This window comes from Sinohyriopsis cumingii, chromosome 16, assembly GCF_028554795.1.
Source record: "Sinohyriopsis cumingii isolate HCF-2022 chromosome 16, ASM2855479v2, whole genome shotgun sequence".
NCBI lineage: Eukaryota > Metazoa > Mollusca > Bivalvia > Unionida > Unionidae > Sinohyriopsis > Sinohyriopsis cumingii.
This window is the reverse complement of record NC_142976.1, coordinates 73,513,756-73,538,976: the sequence shown is the minus strand read 5'-3', so window position 1 is coordinate 73,538,976 and position 25,221 is coordinate 73,513,756. Positions and strand designations below refer to the sequence as shown.

The following is a 25,221-nucleotide window of genomic DNA, read 5'->3' as shown; positions in this document are numbered from 1 at the left end:
ATTTTAAGTCCAAGTTACAGATTTACTTCATAAAATGGCATTTGATAGTGTTTACAGAAATGGTTTATCATTTGATGAATTTTAGACAAAGTGTAAATGGCAAAATAGCAGATGTTCTTCTTTCTGTGCTTCATATTGGGGTATTCATAGTGCCTTTTTGAGTATGCGGTAGGTTTAATGCAATGTTGATTTCAACACCGATACTATTTTCGTTATTTATTTGAGATCTCTAATCATCATTGCAGTCTAAAGTGTATAATTGTATAGTGTTAGACAAATTGTCTTTATTTTTCTTACTGTTTGTTGATGTTATAGTATTGAATTTTGAAGATGATCTCGCAACACATTTTGCCCCGGTCAATGTGACACGAAACAAATTAAATAGACCAACGGGCTCGGTACCGTAAAATATCACCGGAATGCAATCGTTCTAATATCCCTGGTTTGGGGCGTTGTTGATTTTTAATTGGGACAATGTTCAGACAGGCGGATGAGGCAAAGTGTATGGGTTTAAGTAGCGAAAAAAACGACAAAATGGAGACGAACCAAAGGCAATTTGTGTCATTTTAACTAAGTGTCACAAAGTGAAATTTTCCAAGAATCGTTTTTTTTTTTTTTTGTTTTTTTTTTTTAAATAGGGGCGTAATAGAGAATTATTCTAACTTCGATTGACATGAATTAAGTTCGGCGGTTAGATAAACTTAATCCTGATTGGCTAAGCTAAATAAGGGGGAGGGTGTTTTCTAGATGAAGTTCAATGCTGTATGTATTCTCCTTCGAAAAATTAGTCAGTCCAAGATTTTCTGCGGAAGGGGAAGTTCTTGACTCCTGGGGAGCAAATATCCTACCGTTCTAAATTATTAAAGAGATGGATGTCTAGAAGTTTGCGGGACACGGAACATAAAGGTACAATGATATTCGGTTACATATAGGCGAGCGAGTCTAGGGAAACACAAGGAGAAAAGCTACATGTACGTACCCATATAGAGGCAAACAGTGGAGAAAAAATTACGGCTGATGACCCGAAAGGATGCTGGAGAGAGTGAGGAGCAAACGAAACCGGTCACCAATGCCGAATTTGGAAGGACCGGCAAGCAAACGGGTTATGCAGTCATGCTGAGCAACCGATTTCGATCGTTCGCTCGATTTCATTATGACATTTTTTAATCGGTATAAACAGAACGGCTAATTGCATTTTTGTAAATATAAATTTCGTAATATTATTTCTGAGAGAAAGCGTATCATTCAAATGTCATATTCAGTTTCATGTTGTTTACATAGTTGATTAAATTGTTGTATTCTACGAGGGCTCGTGTAATTCTATTCTATATCTTTGGCCAGGTCCCTGATTCTTCCACACATTAATTTCATATTTTATTTAATTATTTACTCGATCCCGGCAATAACACCGCGGTCGATCAACCTCTCGATAATAGCCAAACCCACCACGATATAGTTGACAATTTAGTTTTATTTTCAGAAAACATCGGCGGTTTACGAAAGAACGTGGATAATTTGCAGGGTTACTGTCATACATTGAATCTAAATAAATATCCATAAAACAGAAGTTATGGTCCTTAGAAAATGTCACGGTAGTCTGTTAAGATAAGAAAACGTATGGTATGAGGCCTGAAATAATATTAAATTGGTTTAAAATTTTATTAACCTTAGTCCTTTTTGAAGGAATAAAAATTCTCTAAAGCTATACGTTGGTTTATAAAGATTCAACGGCTGGGAATATGCTTATTTTGACATATACAAAATGTTTCTTAAATTATAATAAATGCTTGAAGCTGTTATACTAAATTCCCTGATCTGCCAGTGCATTATCATACGTTATATCTGGTCTATGTTGTTTTCACCTGTATGTGACTTATAAGTGATTATGCATAGTATTTCTCTGCAGTATACATGCTAAACCAGAGATCGAAATTCCCCTGGATGTGAAACTATTTCACATTGTCCACCGTTAAAATCCGACGCGTTACATTAAGAACTGTTTCGTGTGCTGGGCTCTCCCTTAACAACTTGCAAAAGGCGCTTGAGTAAACAAATTTCTTCGTGTTTATTGTTCAGTGTCGATAATTTTGACTGGGTTGCAATACCTTTTCCCCATACTCTTCATGGTGTGTTACCGCTGGAGTAAAGACACTGACATACCTTTGTAAACATGTGATAAATGCTGCATGAACAAAGAGTGTGAAATATTTAAACTGTATGACCAAAACGCACTTATAAATAACCTATATATAAACCTCTGTATAATAACTTTTATTAAGGGCGGTTGTTGGAATGAGTAGTGATTAATAACAATTGTTTCTAAAATGTTTAAATATTTCATCAAGAGGCAATGAGCAATCGGAACGTCTCAGTCTTCTTCGTGAATCGGTACGACAAGGAAGTTTCGAATATGTCGTCGGCTATTCAAAGTGGCAGCAAAGGGATTCGTTGGAAGGGCTCTCGTATCTACATGTTGATTTCTGCAAGAATCTGGCAGAAACGCATGTCATTTTTCCATATTATTTTCATGATAATAAAAGTCGCGATAAAAATTCTTTCCGAATTTAGGCATTCGAGTTGTAATATTTGTTTAATTATTTTGGTTTTCCTGATTAAATACTCGATCAGATTGCGATGAATAGCTACCCTACAACAAGTTTTACATTCCCTTGTGATTAGAACAGTGGTGCCGATACACACGTCTTTCGAAATGGCAGCTTAAAATATAGATAACATGTCTTGCCCACGTTCCCAATGTCTACTTGAGAACGTTTACAAACCAGGCTTTACAGATATGGTATATGGAGGAAAATCCCCTCTTCCCTTCGTTAATGAGGAGACCCTAAATCTGCCTACAAATTACTCTGCTCCATTCCAGCATCCTTGTGGATATTTTATATAAATCTGATAAGATACGCCGAGACTTCCATTTCCTGCAGTGAGACAAAGCTGATAAGACGCTATATATAATCTGCTTACACGGCGTACTTTATTTCTGCACCGAAATGAGTAAAGTACAAATAATACACCTTGCCCTTCATCATTCAGATGATCTCCCGCTTCAAAGCATTCTTTGTATTTAAAAAGTGATAATGTGACGTTATATACATCTAATATTCATTTAAAAATGATCATATACCGCTCCGGTGGTCTAATGGTTTGAACGTTCTCCTCGGATGCTGGAAGTGGCGGGTTCGAACGCCGGAGGTTAGTGTTAGGACTGGTCGGACTAGGGAAAGGATAATGTGCCTGGGGAGGTCATCATGCTACATGTCTGCGACATGGTTCCCCATTGTTAGACATCACTATAAACTGCCACATTGCAGACATCGTAGCGATGATTGAAAAATTGTTAAAGCTACGTTAAAAATTCAAATCACAAAACTTGCACATTATCATAAAATCTTGGTACTATATTCTCGCGCGTAAAGATAAAGATGCTAAGCCAATTCGATAAGAAAAAAAGAAAATAATAATAATAAAGACAAATAAGTAAATTAAAAAATAATTACATTTTTTAAAAATGAAAAACGAAAACACGGAAACCGGTTTGCTTTGTCAAGAATGTAATTCTCGCCTTTGGCGGAAATAAACTTGCGGGACAAAAAGCCAATTTTATTTCCATTTCTCCCTCCATAAATAAAAGAGTGTGACCCAAGGCTGAGTAAAATGTGTCCATTAAAGGTGCAAGAGCTCTTTACGGTTACGGAATATGTTGTTGTTGAAATCATTCCAGAAGTAGTTCAAGAAATGCACGGATTAATTAATTTCAAGTAATAACTAGTTTGACTATTTCCTCTCATTCCCTCCACCAATTTCGAAACACAAACAAAATTATAATAATTAAGTTTTACAGGTCATATTTAGAGCTAAATGCAATCAATCCCCACCCTCACTCATCAAAGTCGAAAGTTGATATACACTTTCCATCATTATCAACTTCATGAGACCTTCTAAGTTTATGTTCGAACTACTTTTTTTATATAAAAATTTAGTTATATAACATTTTGCAATATGTCATGAAATAAGATAGTGATAGTAGGGTTCACTGACATGATAGGAAAAAAATTAAACAACTCACCTATGAGATGTCCACTCCCCACTGATTTCTGGAGGGGAGGGAGCTACAGTAGAGCTGTGTGTAGCCTTATACAGAGTCATAAAACATTCATGGTCCTCTGAACTGTCCGTGTGTTTGCTGTACGACAACTGTCCGGCTATGGTACAAATCAGACCTGCAAGGAAAAAATTTTATTTGCATTTAATATATGTCCTTTGTAAATTTTGCAAGGTCATAACATTTACACATTCGAGGAACAATATAATAATTTCATGAAATAAGGTACAAATATATTAAAGCATTTGTTTTGACATATATATTATATCTTAGCATTGGTTCGTTGCAGATTTAGCATTTAATTTATAAAACTCAGATTTCTTCTTGAAGCATGAATCCTAGCGTATAAAATTGGATCTGCTCTGAACATGCTTGTAACCTTTAAGCTAGGATTGTACTGATGTGCTGTACATACATACATACATACATACATACATACATACATACATACATACATACATACATACATACATACATAAACCCATATCGCAAAGATGATTGGATTTCATTATTCCTCAATGAATAAACGGTTCTCATCTAAGCTACATGTAGACAATATGAAACCAGATGTGTGTGTGTGTGTGTGTGTGTGTGTGTGTGTGTGTGTGTGTTATTATACCTTTAATCTCATACGTAACAGGATAACTGCATATATCGTAAAATGTATTTTTTCTCTCCAGTTTTCAGGACTTGCATCTAACGTAAAGGTACTACTGAATGGGCTTGGGAAAATATATTATCAATATAAGTATGACGTACATATTTCACAGAATTGGACTATTTTAAACGGAATTATGCTCTACGTCATAATATTTTGGTGTCAAAAGGACTGGAATTTTTTTTAATGTTGCATGTTCCCGATAACAGCAAAGAATTATCGCGAACTAATGAGCGAGTAAATATTCTATCATATTTGTTACCGTAAAATATATTTTCGTGAATTTAGTTTCATCTTTAAATTTCGGCCTTAAAATGGTGTAATTAAACATTAATTAAGAAATTATATACTGATTAGCTTGGTGTATTTTTTGTTCTCTAAAAATATATTATATTTTCACTGATCTTTTTATTATTTAATTTTCAACTTTACTTCATGCGACTTTTATTAGTTTTATCATGTTCAAGTAAAAAGATAATTATAATTTTTTTAAAGAATATTTCATCTGTCTATTAGTTGCTTGGTATATAAAGATTCAATTGCACAAACATAAGTTCTACATTTGTTGTACAAAATAATGTTTTCTCGAAAGAAAAAAAAATACATTACGTTACCCCCGTAAATATAAAAATTAAAAAGAAATAATATAACAACAGCCACAACTTGGGGATTTGTCATCGATTTGCAAAGTTATGCATTTTTCAGGAAATATTGCATGTAAGTGACTCCAACGTTGAAACCAGTGTGTGTGTGTGTGAGAGAGAGAGAGAGAGAGAGAGAGAGAGAGAGAGAGAGAGAGAGACAGACAGACAGACAGACAGAGACAGGCAAAGATGATGATGGTGAGGAGAATACAATTGTACTTTCATTTTACATCACATGCTGTGAAACTGTAGGTAGAAAAATTATATCTTAACAGCATTTAACTGAATATAAATACTCTAAATTTAAACCAATTCACGTTTACCCCCACCAAGAAAAGACATTGATTTTGGTCTCAAAGCACCAGTGGTGGCCGTATTCTTTGAAATGACAGCATGTCTTTCACATACAGTTGTAAAAGATAGGAAAAGTAACTTATAATTTCCATGTAGGAGGTGAGGTACATAGACTTCAACCGCCGTCGCTCATTTCATTTATCGTTGGGTCACATACAATATATTCAACGTATACTTCAATGAAATAATCTATCCAATTATGTTGTCGGCAGCAAGTCTGGAAGGTTCTAATATATATATCAAGAGGTGCCAAATAAATCTGCAATATGAAAGTAAAATTAGGTTAACATTTCTATTACGTTTCGTAAATAAAGTAATATGTCATACGACACTCATAGAAAACCCATAATTTACAATGTATACACTAAAATGGTTTCATTCAATTCGTCCTTCGGTGAGCAGATACGGAAAATTGCTCTTCAGCAACGAGTCTACGTAAATGTGACACGCAATATCAAATGAATATGAATGTCTTCGTCAAATTATGTCACACATAACTGCTATTTAGTTTCACTTAATAAACTAACTATTATATAAAAAAACTGCCATCTCAACTCACATCCTTGTAGGTTCTAGTCTAGGGCTCGACCAACGTGGATATGTGAGAAAGCTTGCCAGTAACTCCCCGTGGGTTGGTAGTTTGTACAGGGTTTTTTTCCGAGTATTTCCTCCACTAGTTATACTGGCCATCTATCTATCTATCTATCTATCTATCTATCTATCTATCTATCTATCTATCTATATATATACCCACCCCCACCTACCTCTGTCTGCCTGGTTATCATCTCTCTCTCTCTCTCTCTCCGTGCATTGTCATGCCCTGTGCTATCCAGGAGGTGGTGCATTGTTTACAATGTTGTATCGTCCACTCTTTTGTATTGTTGAGATGTCCTGCATCATGGCCTTCACGATGATCAATCGAATTAAACTCACATTGTTTTTATCTCTGAATGCACACACCCCACCACCACGCTTATAATTATCTCCCTTGATAGATGCAAGAATCTAATTCGGTGCTTGTTCCTCGGTATTCGTCATTTATAATGATAGGTGGGTTTGACAACAAATACAACGACCATCACGTTCTTTTTACTAGGAAAATTACAGCCTTTTAAAACTTAATTGCGGGATATGTTGTCAATGTTCCCGTGAATGTGTGTGAATATTTAAGAATTAATGACCTTAAATTTATCAAGGTCATTACAGAGTACGCCCTTTTGGGCTCTGTAAAGGGATTATAAAAGCCAGTAGAAATCCCAGCGACTTCTAACCAGATTACTTACATTATTTGTGTTATTTTCCGCCTCTCCTTGTTCTTTTTTTGTCCCCCTATACAAAAGCCCAAAGTAAATAATCATGTATTCTATTTCTTGCAATATGGCAATGCATTTTACATCTTTCACGCATCCGATATGGTTTATAAAACCCTTAGAACAGTATACTTGCTGATTATTTCTACTACTGGTACGGTCTTTCTCACGCTATTTGTAAACACTCATTAACCAGCTATCCCTTTGTTGATCTAAAACTATATTCAGATTTTTCACGTAACGGAAATTTAATTTAATTTTTTTGTTAAATCCATTCGTATTATCCTTAATTATTACATTTTTGCAATATGAATACGTTTTCCTTTTTGAATTTTCTGAGTTATTTTTTGACATTTTGTGTTCAATCATTGTAATTTATTGTACATTATTTGTTTAAAAGATCACTTCAGTGTACCAATATAAACTGCCTGTATAAATATTCAGTAACTGTTTATAGCTTGACTGTTGCGAACTGTCACTTGATGACAGCATTTAAATGAAAACTACTACGAAACTCTTCTCGAGAAAGAGACCATAACCAATCTATTGTATTAATCAGGGATCACCCATATCTTGTCCATCGAAGCGGTTGTCTAACCGGTTTCGAAAGCAAGCTTTATTCCAAGTGATCCTACTTGAAATCCGTACCCCAGCCAAACACAACAAACTTTGTATTAAGCCCACTTTATGGGGTATGTTTGCTGTAACTGTTCGGTCCTCAAGCCTTCTCCATGATTAATGGTTTGTTGTGCTCCATAAACAATCGACCAAATACCCATGTCACTCTGATCCCATGTATTCATCTTAGTCAACTCTTGACCCAGCTCTCCATTATATATCTTCATTTAGACAAGACCTAAAGTAGGAAATATTCTTTAGTATGTTGTTTTTTTTCTTCTTCACTTGAGTGTTTGTTATACTATGTATGTTTTTGATTTCGAGCTCGGAGCGGTTATACGTGTACTGATAGGCTAACGTTTTGTTATCAAACAGTGCTTCTCTGTTTTGTAAACTTACAAAAGTTTCAGACTGCGTGTTTGAATAGTTTAGTATATTCAGTAACTGTCAAAGAAGACAACGTACTTGACATGGCACTGTGGTTTCTACGGCCATTTAATGAAAGCATATCGATTTTATTTTGTCATTTTTTATGATATGAAAAATACAAGGCGCATAAACAATATGAAACATTTCGAGAAATTATATATATACCGACACATATCGTGTTAAAAAGATATTGATATTTTGTTTTTGAAAAGTTGGTTTTACTTTGAAAACTAAAACTTTGTTGCAATGGGTTTTTTTTGGGAGTGGGTGGGTGTGATGTTCTTTTCTTGCTTTTTGTTCTTGTAACTTTCACATTTGGTTTGGTTTGTATCGCACTATACGTTTTAAATGATTCTATACATCATTATAAATTTATGCCACGTTTAGTGTACACATTAATTGAGTCTATATAGACCAGTAGAAAATCATACTACATCTAGTATACAAGCACACATGGAATAAAATGCAAAATATATCTTAAATGCAGTTTCAATAATACACCTAGAATGGAACGGGGGAAAACCCTGTTTTCGTTTAAGGATAAGAAAAGATTTTCATTTTGCAAAAGGATTGCAGTAGAATAAGATTCTGACACGTACAGTTGTTCAAACAATTAATAAGGTGCTAAACTTTAACAATTTGTGTTGTCTTATATGTTCACTATAATCACAGATTCATTAGTTTATAGCGTCAAAACGCAACGATTATGCGGACTCTACACCAAAGGTGAAGAAATCCGTTCGCACTTTGGAAAAAAATAAATCCCTTAGCACTTGTGATAAGCAACATCTCTTCGCCATACAAATAAGCCATAACGATATGCAATTATTTTCATATGAAAACCATTGAGAAATTTATACAATGGCCCGTAAGTAGCATTGTATTCGGACGTACATGTGTAACAGTGTTAAGTATTTCAACGTTGTTGTAAGAGATATGCTTCGGCGGCTTATTTCATAACTTCTCTTAAACAACGACTGTACAGACTTCATATCCATTTTGATATTGCAAGGAGTATAGACTTCGTATCCATTTTGATATCACAAGGAAAATGGCGGGTTGACGATCTGCGTAGGTCTTTCTATCGATTAGTCTGAAAAAATCTGAGCTTTTAATTAGCTGAATGTAAGAAACGAACGAATCTTTTTTTTTTTTTTTCTTCTCAAAATGGCTCGTGAAACCTTCGATGTGGATTTTGTACTTGTTCACCTGTTAGCTGAATATTTATGGGATCAAGCGGTAAATGACGAGTGGCCATGTCTAAAACATAAGCCGAACTTGACGAGTGGCCATGTCTAAAATGGAAGCCGAACACAGTTTACTCAGAATAACATCCTCCACTGACAAGTTATCGTTCATCATGCATTTAGCTGTCAAAACAGGAAGAGAGTGGCTTAACTGTTTCTCATAACCGACATTGTAAATAAATACACAAACGGAGGAAAAATATATAACGCGATTGTCTTCGTTTTGCTATTTTCTTCGACGTTTTTCCTTTAAGAACTTTTCAGGGAACGTCGTATGTAAATTCTGATTCAATCCTAAAAGTTTTCCAAGTTGCTTTGGTTTAACCATCCGAATAAGACTTTGATTCAATTTTTATGAAACAACCAACAAAATCAACAAATGAACAAGAATCCGTTGAAGAGATTGTCTCTATCGGCGAAACGAATTTCCAGGAATTCAAGCAAAGAACATTATCTTTCCTTTTACCTGCTGAGTGTTTAGACCATCTCTTTTATTCTTCAGCAATAACAAGATCTTCAAATTAGCTGCTGTGGTATACATACTGGATATTGACTTGCCACCATTTTCGCTTACGAAAAAGATGGGATAATTTTAAGTCTGTTGGTGAAAACGTCACTTCATAATGATCATCCATTCAGAAGGAGCAGTGACCACACGATTTTCATTACAGTCATCATGGCAGCAATATAGGATGTACGAATGGCACCATTTTCATTTAGAACCAGCTAGATATCAAAAGAAGTCTATTGGTAATAATCCTAAGTTGATATGCCATCCATTTGTTAGCAGAGATAGCAATAAGTTAAAGATGACCACCATGGTGGCCATATTAAAGGTTATTCATTATCACTCTAGTGACTGACCGCTCCCGTGGCTTAGTGGTTAGAGCGTCCGCCTTGGTCGCGGGTTCGAGTCATACCAAGACATAAAATCGGTACTAGCAGCTGCCTCGCTTGACGCTCAGCATTAAGAGGTTAATGTTAGGACTGGCGGGCCAGGTGTCAGGATAATGTGATTGCGTGGGAAATGATGCTACATGTCTGCGTCATGATGTCCAAGTACTAGATGGGGCCCCGAGTGGCCGAGTGGTCTAAAGCGCTCTCCGTTACGGATCACTGCCATCTCACCTCTGTCTGCGTGGGTTCGAGTCTAGGATTCGGTTAACGTGGGTATGTGAGAAAGCTTGCCAGTAGCTTCTCGTGGGTCGGTGGTTCTTCCCGGAGTTTTCCCGGGTTCTTCCTCCACCATTAATACTGGCCGCCATGCATAGCCTATCGTGTGCTGAAATATGGCGTTAAACCCAACAACAACAACAACAACCAAGTACTAGATATCACTATAAAGTGTCACACTGCAGACCTCGTAGCGATATGACATGAAAATTGTTAAAGCTACATTAATGTCCAAATCACACACACACAAAAACGCACGCACGGACGCACACACACACACACGCACACGCGCGCGCGCGCGCACACACATACACACACACACACACACACGTAGAACCGTAAGAACCCCTAGTCCAAATGATTTTCATCATCCATTTATGAGGAATAGCGATAACAAGGGTTTCAAGATGGCAGCTGTGGCGGTCATGTTGGATGTGCGAATATTAGTAGTTTCATCTTGGACTAACTAGACTATACGATGAATGTGTCTAAAAAGTTTCATGGCAATCATCCGATTAGTTTAGGAGGAGTTGTCATAACAAAATTGTGCTAATGGACGCACGCACGATGGACAACAGGCCATCACATGAACTCTTCAGGTCTATGGCTAAAAATGTTATATTGTTCTAATACTCCATCTCTGAAATAAACAATCTGCTTTACTCTGCTTTACTCCTGCACTTCCCTGATTCATTCTGAGTCAGTATGCAATGAAATACATTGGAGTGTATCCGAATTTAAAAGAAAAAAAATAACTTTATGTTTTAATCATTTAAGAACGGCAAAGTTTAGTTCAGCTATTGACTGGAGTGACGCTCATATCCCTGAAATAGTGGCTCAGAAATCTCTCTGCTGCAAAGTAGGACGAGACAGAGACAGACAGACCGACATAGAGAGATATGGGTGTTAACCCCGATCTGTTTAGCTTATACCGATATGAGACCAGGCATGTTCTGGAAACATTCAGGAGGCCGAGTGCTCTACAGTCTGCGTGAGTTTGAGTCTCTAATATAAATGTGAGAAAGCTTGCGAGTAGCTTCATGTAGGTCGGTTTGTCCAGGTTCCTCCTCAATCAATCATCATTTAAACTATAGACGTTTTTGACTACATAATTTATGTTTGCATAAATAGGCTTACATCTTTCAAAAGATTCCGACGTGTTATCAATAAACACCTGTCCAAAGTCGTTGTGAGGACTCTTCGTTCATACAGTGGGTGCTATAAATTATCCGCAACCTCAATTGCACAATAGATTAAAGAATCGAATTGAAACAGCGTTAGATCACTTGTTTAATGACCGTTTTATTGCCTTTGCAAACATTCTTTCGTTAAGGAACCCATTCAAGGGGTTCTATATCCAGGTGTAACTAATCAAAAGCCAATTAGTGCTGGCCAGGTGCGAACCTTTGGCTCTATACAAGAAATAATTGCCAAGTTTCAATCTTGAGCGATAACCTGACCACTTTACCACATTCAAATTAAACCCTCCTTATGTAATTTTTAGATACCAAGCCTGACGCTGACTCGGCATATTAACACTCACGGGGAAGTCGTACACCCACCCCATCTTTGTTAACAACTAGTGAGTGCGACAAATTTCTACATTCCCCAATCATCGGCTTAAGTTCTGAAGAACTTTACACCATTGCTGCTAAAGTGACATAACACTCGCTAGAACGTGGACGACATCTATTATCTATCAATACCTTTTTTACAATTTGATCAAAAAATTTTAATATTTTTATAGCTGTTTGATTTATGAGATGCCATGTCGTTCATCGTCTGGCGTCCGTTTGGCATCCGTCAGTTAGTTAATTTTGTAAACGCTTCTGCCTCTTAACTACCTTACTGATTGCATCGAAACCTTATAAACACTTCTCCTGAACGGATGCTTGTATTGGCATATATATATATATATATATATATATATATATATATATATATATATATATATATATATATATATATATATATATATATATATATATATATATAGAGAGAGAGAGAGAGAGAGAGAGAGAGAGAGATAGATATAAATATATATAGTGGTTTTACGGAGCACCAGCACTGTAAGGCTATATATCACCGAAATTAAGGTTATAAGATAAAATATTTATGCATGAAATTGAAAAGATGTCTCATATGAATGAGCGATAAAAAGACAAAAACAAAACAAAGAGATGATGACGTTAATAGATTAAAGTTCCAGATCAGCGGGTAATGTAAACGGTGTATAAAGAGTAATTAGGCAATAAAAGATAATTTAGATAACACATGTTGGTTAAAAGTACTAAGAGGCAATAGGTTGCACACAAGCGATATTTTAAAATAAATGTTAACTTCCTTCAAGACATTTTAAAGTACAAGACACGTTTATTGTATCAAAAAGTTCCTTCATGTGTTGACCATTGTAGTAACGATCGTGGTTCGGAACATTGTTAGAAAGTGCTTCACGGTAAAGGGTTCGTTGCAAAAACGTACTCAAGTGGGGTCTCCACCTTTTATTATTTGATAGTGGCTGTAAGGTATGGCCAATTCTAAGTCGTGCATTGACTCCGTAATTAAGGATTTTTGTGCAGGAGGAAGGCCATTTGCCTAAAGAGGTGTTTGTTATTGACAGCATCATTCCTTGATTCCGGCCACTTTAGTAAAATTTTTTATATCAGATTTAAAATCACTGCATTTTTATTGTTGTTTCTCTTTTAAATCAGATGGGCGTATATACTTGTGGATTGCAGGTCCGTCTGTAATTCGTTCCCTTTTAATATCGACATGACTGGGTAACCAACAGCTTATTGTATTGTTGGAGGTACACAGCTCAATATGTGTAATGAAATTATTGGTCAATAATGGATTTTCCAACTTCCTATACAGCATTTGAGACGAGTTCAATGATCTTTTATCTGAACAGCATCTAAAAACGAGTTCATTGATCTATCCACGATATCAGGTTCTTAAGTTCAAGGTAAAGATCTAGATCTTCATAGGTGGTACAATAGATATGAATCGATATATTACTCATCCTGTTTTAACTTGCTGCTTTTATTGTAATCATAGTTTGTGGTTGTGGCCTTTGAACTATATTACTTCAATAAAGATTACTTACTTGTATAGATTACTGTCGTGTTTAAGCGCAAAAGTCATGACAATGGCATTTGTGCTAAACCTATATTTTGAATATATTAGTTCAAGCATATTAGAAAATACATGGTTACCAAATTTGGTATGCTGAAATTTTTCAGAAGTATCTGAGCTGGTTTCATTACTTCGCCGATACATAAGAACTCGATGTAGCGTGGATTTCTGGACATTCTTATCGGCAGTAGAACGTGAATCACTTTGAGGACTTCTCAAAAACGACTGCGACATTTCTAATTACTTAACCTGTATCTTGTCTGCGAGAAAAATCGCTGAAGTTGGTAAAGCGTTTCAATCGAAATCCAGGTGTCGCGAGTTTGAAATCGTTGAGGCTAGTCTGAGACGGCTGCATTGATGTCTCCATGGAAACGTCATTTTAGGCATGAAAATGTTATTTCAAACCTGACTGCAGGTTAGGAGATTGTAAAACTCATAACGAGATTGAGTTTCAACCCGTAGCCAATCAAAAGTAATATTTTAACCTTCAGTAACTTATCAAAAGCAAAGTTCTTAGTAATTGGTTGAAACAAAATCTCAAGTTTACCTTCAACTTCACACACATTTTTTTAATCAGGAATCAAGATAGATCATTCCAAAACGGAGGTATGTCCAAATATCTAAATTGAAAGAGTGAATAATTGCATATCCTGTATAGATATGGTCTGTCATTTGATTATTTTCTGTTTTTAAAAAGCTCCCGGATAAACTCTTTCGAATTTAACGTATATTTCACGATGTGACTACCAGACCTTTCTTTTTTTTTTTTTTTGCATTCTTTGTGTCCAACCAAGATAAATCGGATTGCATCCTTGAGCGAAGTACGTAAAAAAAATAATAATCACTGTATCAAAATCCTAATATCACCCTCACATAGCTAAGTCGTTGAAGTGTTCACATCAAATACACAAATCAATGAAACTGGATTTTAAGCAAGTCTGATCCTTAGCAGTACCCGGAACTGCTCTGTACAACGACAAAAAATTGCCCTACGATGTAAATCGGTAATGAATTTCATCTTGAAGTAACCATTTGTAATTGTTTGAGGTTGGAAGGTATATGAAACATAAGTTTATTTTAAAGGAAGAACCGCAAAGGTCATAAAAAAGTATACTCCCCCCAGCTTATTTTTGTACATTTTTGTTTTGTTGTATTCAGACCACTCAGGTGGTCTAAGTGGTCAGAGCTCCCGCCTCGGATGCGGAAGGTCGATGGCTTCAACCCCAGCCGTGTCATATCAAAGACTTTTAATGACAATGGTACTTGCAGCTGTCTCGCTTGGCGCTCAGCATTAAGAGGCTAGTGTTAGGCTGGTCGGCCTGGTGTCAGGATAATGTGACTTGGTGGGACATCATGCTACATGTCTGCGGCATGATGCCCTAGTGCTAAACATCACTGCAGACATCGTAACGAAATGACTGAAAAATTGTTAAAAGCTATGTTAAAAATCCAAATCACACACACTCGTTGTATTCAAATTAAGAAATACAAATTTTAGAGTTTAGATTATTTTGTAAAAAAAAAATATGCACTCGCTAAATTTTTTTAAAATAACAGATATCTTGAATTTTTATAAAGTTATGTTATATATTAATATTTACCCCCTCCCCCAAAAAACATCCGGTTATAAATAGTTTCAGATCGAGATGCTGAGTAAGAATAAGATTATATCGAATGTAAAATTGCCTAGTTTATCTTGAATTATCCACACACACACACACACACACACACACACACACACACAGACACACACACCGTTTTTTGAGTGATTTTGTTACGATAATCAATTACGATACTACCGCTTGAAATAGATGATTCAATTTTAATTCTCTCTGTTGAATGTGCTTCATATATGCTATAATCTCGAGACGTTTGTGTCATGCGTCAAAATTAGCTGTGAACATTTTCTTTGTTATCACCCTCCACAACAATCTTCCTCAAACACTAATGCTTTTCAAGTTTTAGGTACATTTAATGACCCTTTCATATATTTCAGCCTTTTTGTCGCCTCTTTAAAAGTAAACTTTGTTTCTTTTTTTTTTTGTTTGGTCTAGAAATAATGAACATTTTAATTCAACGTCATAAATGTGGAACAATAATAAACTGATCGAAATTTGCAAAATCTATATCGAGTACAGCTGTTTAAATTTGGATGAAACTTTAAATACATGCATGTATGTATGTATGTATATATGTATGTATGAGGAGCCCCAGAGTATGAAAAAAAGCAATCAAGGAAAACTTATTTAAAAAAATTTATGTCAAAGAAGCAACGATTTAATTTTCATACACAAATAAAACAATTGTCGCGTTTAATGCCCATCGAATGAAATACTAATTCCGTTCCCAGGTCGAGGGTTGATTGCTTTACTGTTGACCTTTGAACCTACGTAATCTTATACGAGTCATCAATTATGCCTACATCGTAAAAAGGAAATAAAGGTTAAGTGCCATCTCTTGTTAACATGCTTGAAACGAATTCTTTCCCATAAGATCACCTACTAAAAGGTACAATAAAGGATAATATTTCAAAAATTAATTAAAATCACTGTCGTGGTTTTGATCAGTTTAGCTTTTTATGATGTCATATTTCCTGTCAGCAGCAAAACAAGAACAAAGGTAATACATTTTTAATACTTTTAGTTCCATGCGTGATTTTAAGGGAAACAAAAAGCAACGTAGACGTATTATCCCTATATATATATACATACATATACATACATACATATATATATATATATATATATATATATATATATATATATATATATATATATATATATATATATATATATATATATATATATATATATATATATATATATATATATATATATATATATATATATATATATAATACCTGTATTTGTGTTTAAATGACTTCTTGCAATATTTTGAATGCCCTTTTATGTGATTTAAATTAAACATTACAATTAAAAACTAAATCTAAAAATAAGTGTTTACAATATATTTATGATACTTGCAAAAATAATTTAACGAAAATAATCCGCTTCTTCAATGTAAAAAATTTATAATGAAATGCACAGATCAATTTATTTTCAGAATGAGAACTGGATATAGTAATTTAGCAAATTCAAACAATTTCATCGAGATTGGCGATAATGCTGTAAGACGTCAATTAGATATAATCTCAGTTTAATACCATTTTTTCTTATTTTTAATTTTTTTTCTTCTTTTTCTTTCAGTGTATAGGATCACCTAGAGGACTGACTGGTAAAGAATTTCTATATACGATAATGTCATAGATCTTGTCCTTGTAAGATTTTATTCCTTTAAACTCTATATCTCTTGCCACTCATATCCCACATGATGTTAAGAATTCTCTTTTCTCAATGAGTGATAACACAGGTCTATACGACAGCCAGCATGCCCTGGTCTCAATGAGTGTTTGATAACACCGGTTTATACGACAACCTGCACGTTCTGATCTCATTGAGTGTTTGATAACAGAGGTTTATACGGCAACCTTCGTCATGCAATACGTTAAATGGTATAGCCTGTATATCAATCACTAAAGCACGCAATTTAGTAGTTTGAAGCATTAAAAAAACAATAAAAAAAACTGTTTATATTTTATCTTTGAACTCCGTCCTAAAGAAAAGAATTCTAGGACCTTAAGCGGGTGAAATTTTTCAGAAAACAGCTTAAACCTTGCTGCTATAAGAAATAAAGGAAAGATATTAATGTCAGGGATTAGATTATTTCTTTTGAATCATAACATCTAGCGCTGCAATGGTTTAATTTCTGTATTAATCTCATGCAAGCGGTGAAACGTACCGACTCAAAACGACTATACATAACCTTCATGCATTAAACTGTTTTTGAAAAGTTTCAAGGTAATCACACACATAATTCATCACTAAGTGTGAACGCAGCAGATGCATTGCACAAATGCATCTTTTAAGCACTGATACAAGAACCGATAACACAGGTGTATATCTTTATTCCTCATCAGGGATGGTGCACATCACATGCATGAACATCGTTGATGAGTAACAAATTCAAGCAGCATCTCTTTTAAATACGCAGGTATATAGAATTTAAAATCTTTCATTTTAGATGTGGACTGAGCTAGGACACACATGTACATCAGTTACTCTCTCTCTCTCTCTCTCTCTCTCAATTCACCGATTGCTCTTATCTAATTACAGTTCCATTCAATCTTACCCAAACACACAAACTCTCTCGTTCGCCCTCTCAAATGTATGTTTTATTTCTCTTTTCCAAACATACAAATCTCACTCTTTCTTCCTCCCCCAAGCGCTGAACGTAAGGATGTATTCTTTTCACTTCAAGCCTAACAATAAGTCCATGACTCTCTCTCTCTCATTAAATAAACATACATTCTCTCTCACCATAACAGGCACACACACTCTCTCATCAAAATAAGCTTTTAATATAAGCAAAAACCACAAAGCTTCACAGATTACAAATGCATTATAAGGTGCCAAACTTTATCCAGTAATACACTTAGGTGAACACGCAAGCTGTAATTAAATTGATCGTTAAACACAACAGGCAGCCTCTCTACTTTCTAAAAGTGCAAATGAACACTAATTATGTTATATATATATATATATAAAAGAATAACAAAGCAATCACTGACTGTGAACAAACAGTTTAGACATTAGTCAAGGACTATTTTTTAGCCACAGTTGCGTAAATGTAGTCCACTCGTCATTAAGGTTTTAATGATCGAAACAACATGACATACAGGTGAGCGTATGACAAGCGAAGTGAATGCAAAATAGGCGACAATTATGAGACCACAGTTTTTTAAAAATATAAATTTAGCTCATCTAATTCTAGTGCATTATGCGGCGATATTGTATATTCTGATAATTATGTTCATAAATGTACCAAATACAGCACAAAATGCAAATCTATTTAAACACCCAAATGCAGATCTATTTAAACACCCAAATGCAAATCTATTTAAACGCCCAAGTGCAAATCAGCTTAGAAACAAACGCAAATCTACTTGAAATCCAAATGCAAATCAGCTTAGACCTCCAAATGCAAATCAACTTAGACACCCAAGTGCAAATCAACTTGATACTCAAATGGAAATCAACTTACACACTCAAACGCAAATCAACTTAGACACCCAAATGCAAATCAACTTAGACACCCAAATGCAAATCAACTTAGACACCCAAATGCAAATCAACTTAGACACCCAAATGCAAATCATCTTAGACACCCAAATGCAAATCATCTTAGACACCCAAGTGCAAATCAATTTGACCCCCAAGTGCAAATCAACTTGATACCCAAATGCAAATCAACTTGTACACCCAAATGCAAATCAACTTGACACCCAAGTGCAAATCAACTTAGACACCCAAATGCAAATCAACTTGACTCCCAAGTACAAATCAACTAGACACCCAAATGCAAATGATTTTAGACACCCAAGTGCAAATCGACTTGACACCCAAATGCAAATCAACTTATTGTTGACACTCCTTAGCCCCATCCAGCACATAGAGCTGGTTAGGACTTGGAAGTGACACCCTGTTTATATCTAAAGATGTATTTGGTGTGGGCTGACCCTGTCCACCCATAAGTAATGTCTGTATGTGTTCGTGTTTGAAAACAATAATGCTAGGAATATAATTTTGCAGGGTTTATTTCTTTTCTATCGTCCATACAAAGACTTTAAAATTAAATCATCCTTGATATCTTGCAAATACTGCTGTCCTTAAACGATATTTGTATTTTGATTTCGTACTTATTCAATATTAGTTCATATTTATAGTTTTTCTTAATAATTTTAATCAGTTTGTAACGACCAGCTGACTAAATTTTATTATTGCCCAGAAGAGAGCTTGGTACAAGCAGCCTGTCCTTTTTCTCAGACCTACATCAAAATATTAATCCATACTATTACGCATCCTATGCTTATCATAGCTATTAAATATTATACAAACGAAACAAATAGGATTGGTTTTCGATTTCACCAAAATTCCTTATTAAGATATGCTTAAGGAAAAAACAATCGAAATGAAAGTTGCCAAATTTAAAATTGAGTCTAAATAAAGAAATATTCACAATGAATGATTAACCATATCAATGTAACTTCACATAAAATCGAATTTGTGGCTAATAACTGCTAATGTTCGCTTACGACAAAAAAAGAGTTTAATGATTACACATTTAAACAAAGATATAACGCCAGTTTAGTCGGACATTTAAAAAAAAAGAAAATGGACAAAAATATATGTACGTGATCTGAAATCACTGAGAGCGATTCTGTTTCTTGGGTAAAAATATCTTAAAAAAGGCAATTATTTAAAAGCAAAACAACAGATAGTTTGTGTTTGCTTATGAAATTATCCTATTTTAGATAGTAAGCTTCTTTTCTTTTTGTTTGGACGGTCCTGTAATTCCGGGAACTATCATAATGGCTGATCAATGAAAATAGATGCAACACTCAATATTTTTCACGTTATCGTCAGTTTAATATGTAATGCTTACACCAACGTTAAAAGATTCCCTTTTCATCAAATTAATCAGCCAAATGTTTGTTTTACATCTAGACAATTATGAATACTAGCACCGCTAACAGATAACAAAAAAAAAAACAAAAACATACACGTTCCAGTAGAGCTGGTTCGTGTGTTTCATTCATAGATTAGTGTTTAACGGCACACCATTACATGAATGACTATTTAATGTGGTGGCAATTGAATAAAGTGCCTTCCCAAAATCATGCAAAGGCTGTCAATAGCGACTGGTCTGTGCTGGATTTCTAACACAGAACCCATTACTGTGTATCTGGCAGGCCAACCACATCCACCGTGACAACACAGTCAGAACCTTTGAAAAATATAGAACTACATTCTAGACAGTGTTCATACTGAATATGCTGTTTTGTTGTTTATGGCCTGTATACAACAAACACTAACTTAGCCCTTATAAGGTTCTGGCTTCAAAATTTGTTACTGTAATGGAATGGAATTGGATATATCGCTCAACACTCACACGGTGCAGACTTCTATGTTTTTTTTTTACGATGATGATGATGAAATCATTTTGTCGTTGTTCTTGTTATTTTTGTTGACGTTGTGGGTTTAACGCCATTTTTCAGCACATGCTAGGCTATACGTGGCGGCCAGTATATTTGGGAGAGGAAGATCACGGGAAAACCCTTGTAAGAATCATCAACCCAAGGGAAGCCATTGGCAAGCTTTCTCACATGCACAGTTTGGCCGAGATCGAGGCTCGAACCCACGCGGACAGAAGTGAGATACGAAATCACTTTAAAATGGAACTCTTGTGAAAGGTTGTTATATTTTACTGTAACAAGGGACTTTACGAAGATTTTTGCTAATTATGCTATAATATAACAAGGGACTTTACGAAGATTTTTGCTAATTATGCTATAATATATCAAGGGACTTTACGAAGATTTTTGCTAATTATGCTATAATATAACAAGGGACTTTACGAAGATTTTTGCTAATTATGCTATAATATAACAAGGGACTTTACTTAACATATGCCAGTTATACTTGGCGGTAAAGAGGGATTTTACGCGATACGTGCTCTTTGTGAGTTAAAAGCCTTGGTACCGATTGATAGATGTCCGCTTTATTTGAAAAGCACGAGATTCCTTTAATATCTCATCGTCGAAAAACAAACATAGATGCAGCTGAAGATATACACAGCTTTTATCGAAAGGGTTGACTGTAAAAGATTTTCACGGGTTAGAGGCGGGATATTACTTCCACGAACGCGCAAGTGACTGTCAAAATAATTGAAAATAAACAGATAAAGGGATACAAGTATTCAAGGAGATCTTTACTGTCAAAATTCGATGAGCTACTTTATCTGATAGCTAAATCTTCTCTGTCAGGCAAAATATACGATATAATCATATCCCCGAAGTGGGACGGAGAGTGTTTCTTTATATAAATAATATAAAATTAATTTGGAAAGTTGTACACTTCATACCAAGCAAGAACACCGTGTTTGAAGGCACGCGCTAAGAAGTGTTACAAAAATTTAAAGAAATATTGAAATGCACGCTTCATCCAAGGATGTCTACTATTTTACGACTTACTGCATTATATTCTTATATGTCACTGGAAGATTGAATCTTCGTGGTTAAGCTATGCATTCTCATTATTTAAAAATTGAAATGACACGAGCGGGAAGTAAAATATGTCTTTTCACCTGGTAAAGTTCGTAATAGTTCTCTCTCTCTCTCTCTCTCTCTCTCACACACACACACACACACACACACACACACAATTCACGTCCCGGTTATTGAATATGTTTTCGTGCTCTGCGCAACAATGTACACAATATCAGCTGCATCAGCTATCATATATAATTAAATATATAAATCACCACAAACTATTCCTATACAAAATTTAAATGACATGGAAAGCCGTGAACTGAAGACTGCATTCACGGTACTCAAATTGCCGAGGACAAAACATAACCTTCAAAGTGTTGATGTGTAGCAAGACATCCTCTCCCCAACCACAAACCATATTGTCTTTGGTATATAGTAATGCATTTCGTGACGATGGTGCATACAAACTGTTTGGAACGAAAGACAGTGAACATGCGAGGAATGTTTACTTCCTCACAAGGTGATTTTCCTTTGTTTTTCTCTAGAACATCATACAAATACGTACTTACGAACCTTCATTCCATAAATCATTTTACCCCTTTTATCTACAGAAATATACAAGTGCAGATTTATGTCAAACATACGTGACTTACCGGTAAGCCAGATCAAACAAGTCCGGAGCTGCAGATTGGACATGACGGATTCCTTGTATTGCTGAACCACGGAGGTGTCCTTTCTAACTTCCGATTGCAAGAGTTTAGATAGCTACTTATAACAATTTATCTGATACATGTACACACTGTCAGCCATTTACATACATATCCATAAAGCGAATTAAACTTCATCTATGGGGAATTCGAAAATTGTTTTGATTATTTTTCAATCTGCTGGACCCATCTCATTTTCACGTTTTGAAGTCGCTACAATTAAAACTTACGCTCGACAAAAACTTAATTCTTCAATTCGAAATTAATTGAAGCAAGAAGAAAACAAATGGATACAAGAATGGAACTAGACGATATATTTTAAACTGCGAATTCCTTCATCTCTGTAGAGCGCTGAAATTTCTTCCATAGACGAACCCCAAGGTGTAAGGTGAGATTTGATAACCGATACGTTTTTTTTTGTTAATCCAACACTTTTTTACTCAGGAATGTGAAAAGGCAAACATACTTTGACCAGATACTACACCTGGGCACGATCTACACACAGTTATATGTTGACGTTCACTTATGCTTAAGATGTTGACATCAGTTGTTATTAACGAATATAGCGGAATATTTCCCCTTTTAATAAAATAGCTGTTTTCTTTTTTCAGTTAACAGTAATCAACACAAATCATAATCCGCATCAGTGCACGACGTTCGCTTCTAATGTTTATCCGTGCTCTCGTTGCGTTCCGCAACAAACATTATGAACTTAACGACAATTTGTATAATCCTCCGGTATTCGAAGCCCCAGTATATTAGCGCGTGTGTAACTGGAGTCGTAATGAAGTAAATAGAAGCGGTATAAAAGGTGGTCCTGGCGAATCAGCAGAACCAATGTCTTTAATCAGACGTTCCCCCGAGCGCATGATTGACATAGTCCATTTACGAGACTACGGTAGGGACAGACGCCCACCAACAGATTAATTGTGACTGTGGACGTAAAAGAGAGCAACTGTATAGGGTAAATAATGGAGACCTCGAATACAACATAGTACAAAACAACTGGCACAAGTAACATGTAATCTCCGCTCACCTCAGTGTGTCGCTTTATATTTTTATTGTTATCATATTTCAGGTTCAAAGAAAACATATTTTATATTACTCGTCACAAGGATTTTTTTTTTGAATTTAGAATTATGCGTTTTTGTATTAACTTTTCCGAAATATTCTGTTCCTATGGATGAAACTGATTTGACTTAGTTTTATTTATGCAATTATTTTTTGTTTTTGGTTTTCTTTATGTTCTTATTATACTTATTTTGTGTGTGAGAGAAGTGGTGGTAAAATAATTATACTTAAATTAATCTTGATAACTTATAATAAATTTAATTGATCTTTGCAATGTTACGGACAAATTCTTCAATTTGAAACAGTATCTGTACACCCCTTTGTATAATTTTTGACAATTCTAATCCGCAATTTGCTGTTTATAAAGAGAAAAAAAAATCATGTTACGGAAGTCAGAGACCATCTATATACAACACAGATGGCGGACCTGTGAGAAAACACCCTCTTCGTAGTATGCGTAGAAAACATTGGTATACAGATAACCTTTCACAGTTCATCAACCCCAGTCTAAGTTTGTGATAAACTTTTCACCAGGGACGTCATTTCAACTTTTTTCGGGGGAGGCGGAGAACTTGACGGGCTTGTTAATTTTCGTATATAGGCTACAACAATTTTACAGCACATGCAAATTCAGGGTGGGCAAATCCCCCCCCCCCCCACGTCCCTGCTTTTCACCAAGCACGAATGCGGTTTTTTGAACAACTGCAAAACACAACAACTAAAGTGAGACGCGGTTCTACTTATTTGCAACAAAATACAAAGACAAGGACGTTTTTCGAGAAAATAAGGTCCAATGAGAGGGTGGTTATGGTGGTGGAATTTGATTCCTTTTTAATGTACATTATAGATCCTTTTCAGTAAAGTCAGAGTGCTCTGGTAGCCTAGCGGTTAGAGCTTCCGCCTCAGAGCCCCGGCCGAGTAATACCAAAAACTTATAAAAATGGTACTAACAGCTGTCTCGCTTGGCGCTCAGCATTAAGAGGCTAGTGTTAGGACTGGTTGGCATGGTGTCAGGATAATGTGACTGGGTGGGGCATAATGCTACATGTCTGCGGCATGATGCCCCAATGCTAGACATCACTATACACTTCCACACTGCAGACATCGTAGCGATATGACTAAAAAATTGTTAAAGATACGTTAAAAATCCAAATCACACACACACACACACACACACACACACACACACACTAAAGATGTAGCAGCCATTTTATGTCACAGTGGTCATAAGTTTACCTACCTGGAGTAGTCATTGTCGCCATTTCGCTTCTAAGAAACAACCGAAGTTTTATGTATAAAAAAATATATTAAAGACGTTTAATATAATTCGACCGTGAGTTATAATACTGTACATTTGATAGTTATGTGTGAGAAACGTAATGAAAGTTTTACACGAAAGAATAAGATACACACTGTTTTTGGTGGAATATCGTATTTTTGTCACTCGCGTACTTATTAACTCGTTTTGTTACATGGACAGGAAAACAGTGAGACAAATGAGCGCCTATGTAGTTATCATGAACACGGCATCATTTGGACCAATCAGCGCCTAATTAGTTATCATGAACACGGCAGCATTTGGACCAATCAACACCTATGTAGTTATCATGAACACGGCAGCATTTGGGCAAATCAGCGCCTAAGTAGTTAT

At 35.4% G+C, this 25,221-nt stretch overlaps 1 protein-coding gene across 1 annotated transcript in view; it reads right to left on the bottom strand.

The window, feature by feature from the left end:
• The window catches only part of LOC149780781 (protein APCDD1-like), a 70,903-nt gene extending 47,665 nt beyond the window's left edge, over window positions 1-23,238 (bottom strand). Inside the window, exons 1-2 of the mRNA XM_089937858.1 lie at window positions 22,446-23,238; window positions 4,082-4,235 (exon numbers count right to left, since the gene is read on the bottom strand). Coding sequence (XP_089793984.1) covers window positions 4,082-4,235; window positions 22,446-22,488 — 197 coding nt within the window. The 5' untranslated portion in view covers window positions 22,489-23,238. The remainder of the gene's footprint in view (window positions 1-4,081; window positions 4,236-22,445) is intronic.
• Window positions 23,239-25,221: the final 1,983 nt, after the last annotated feature.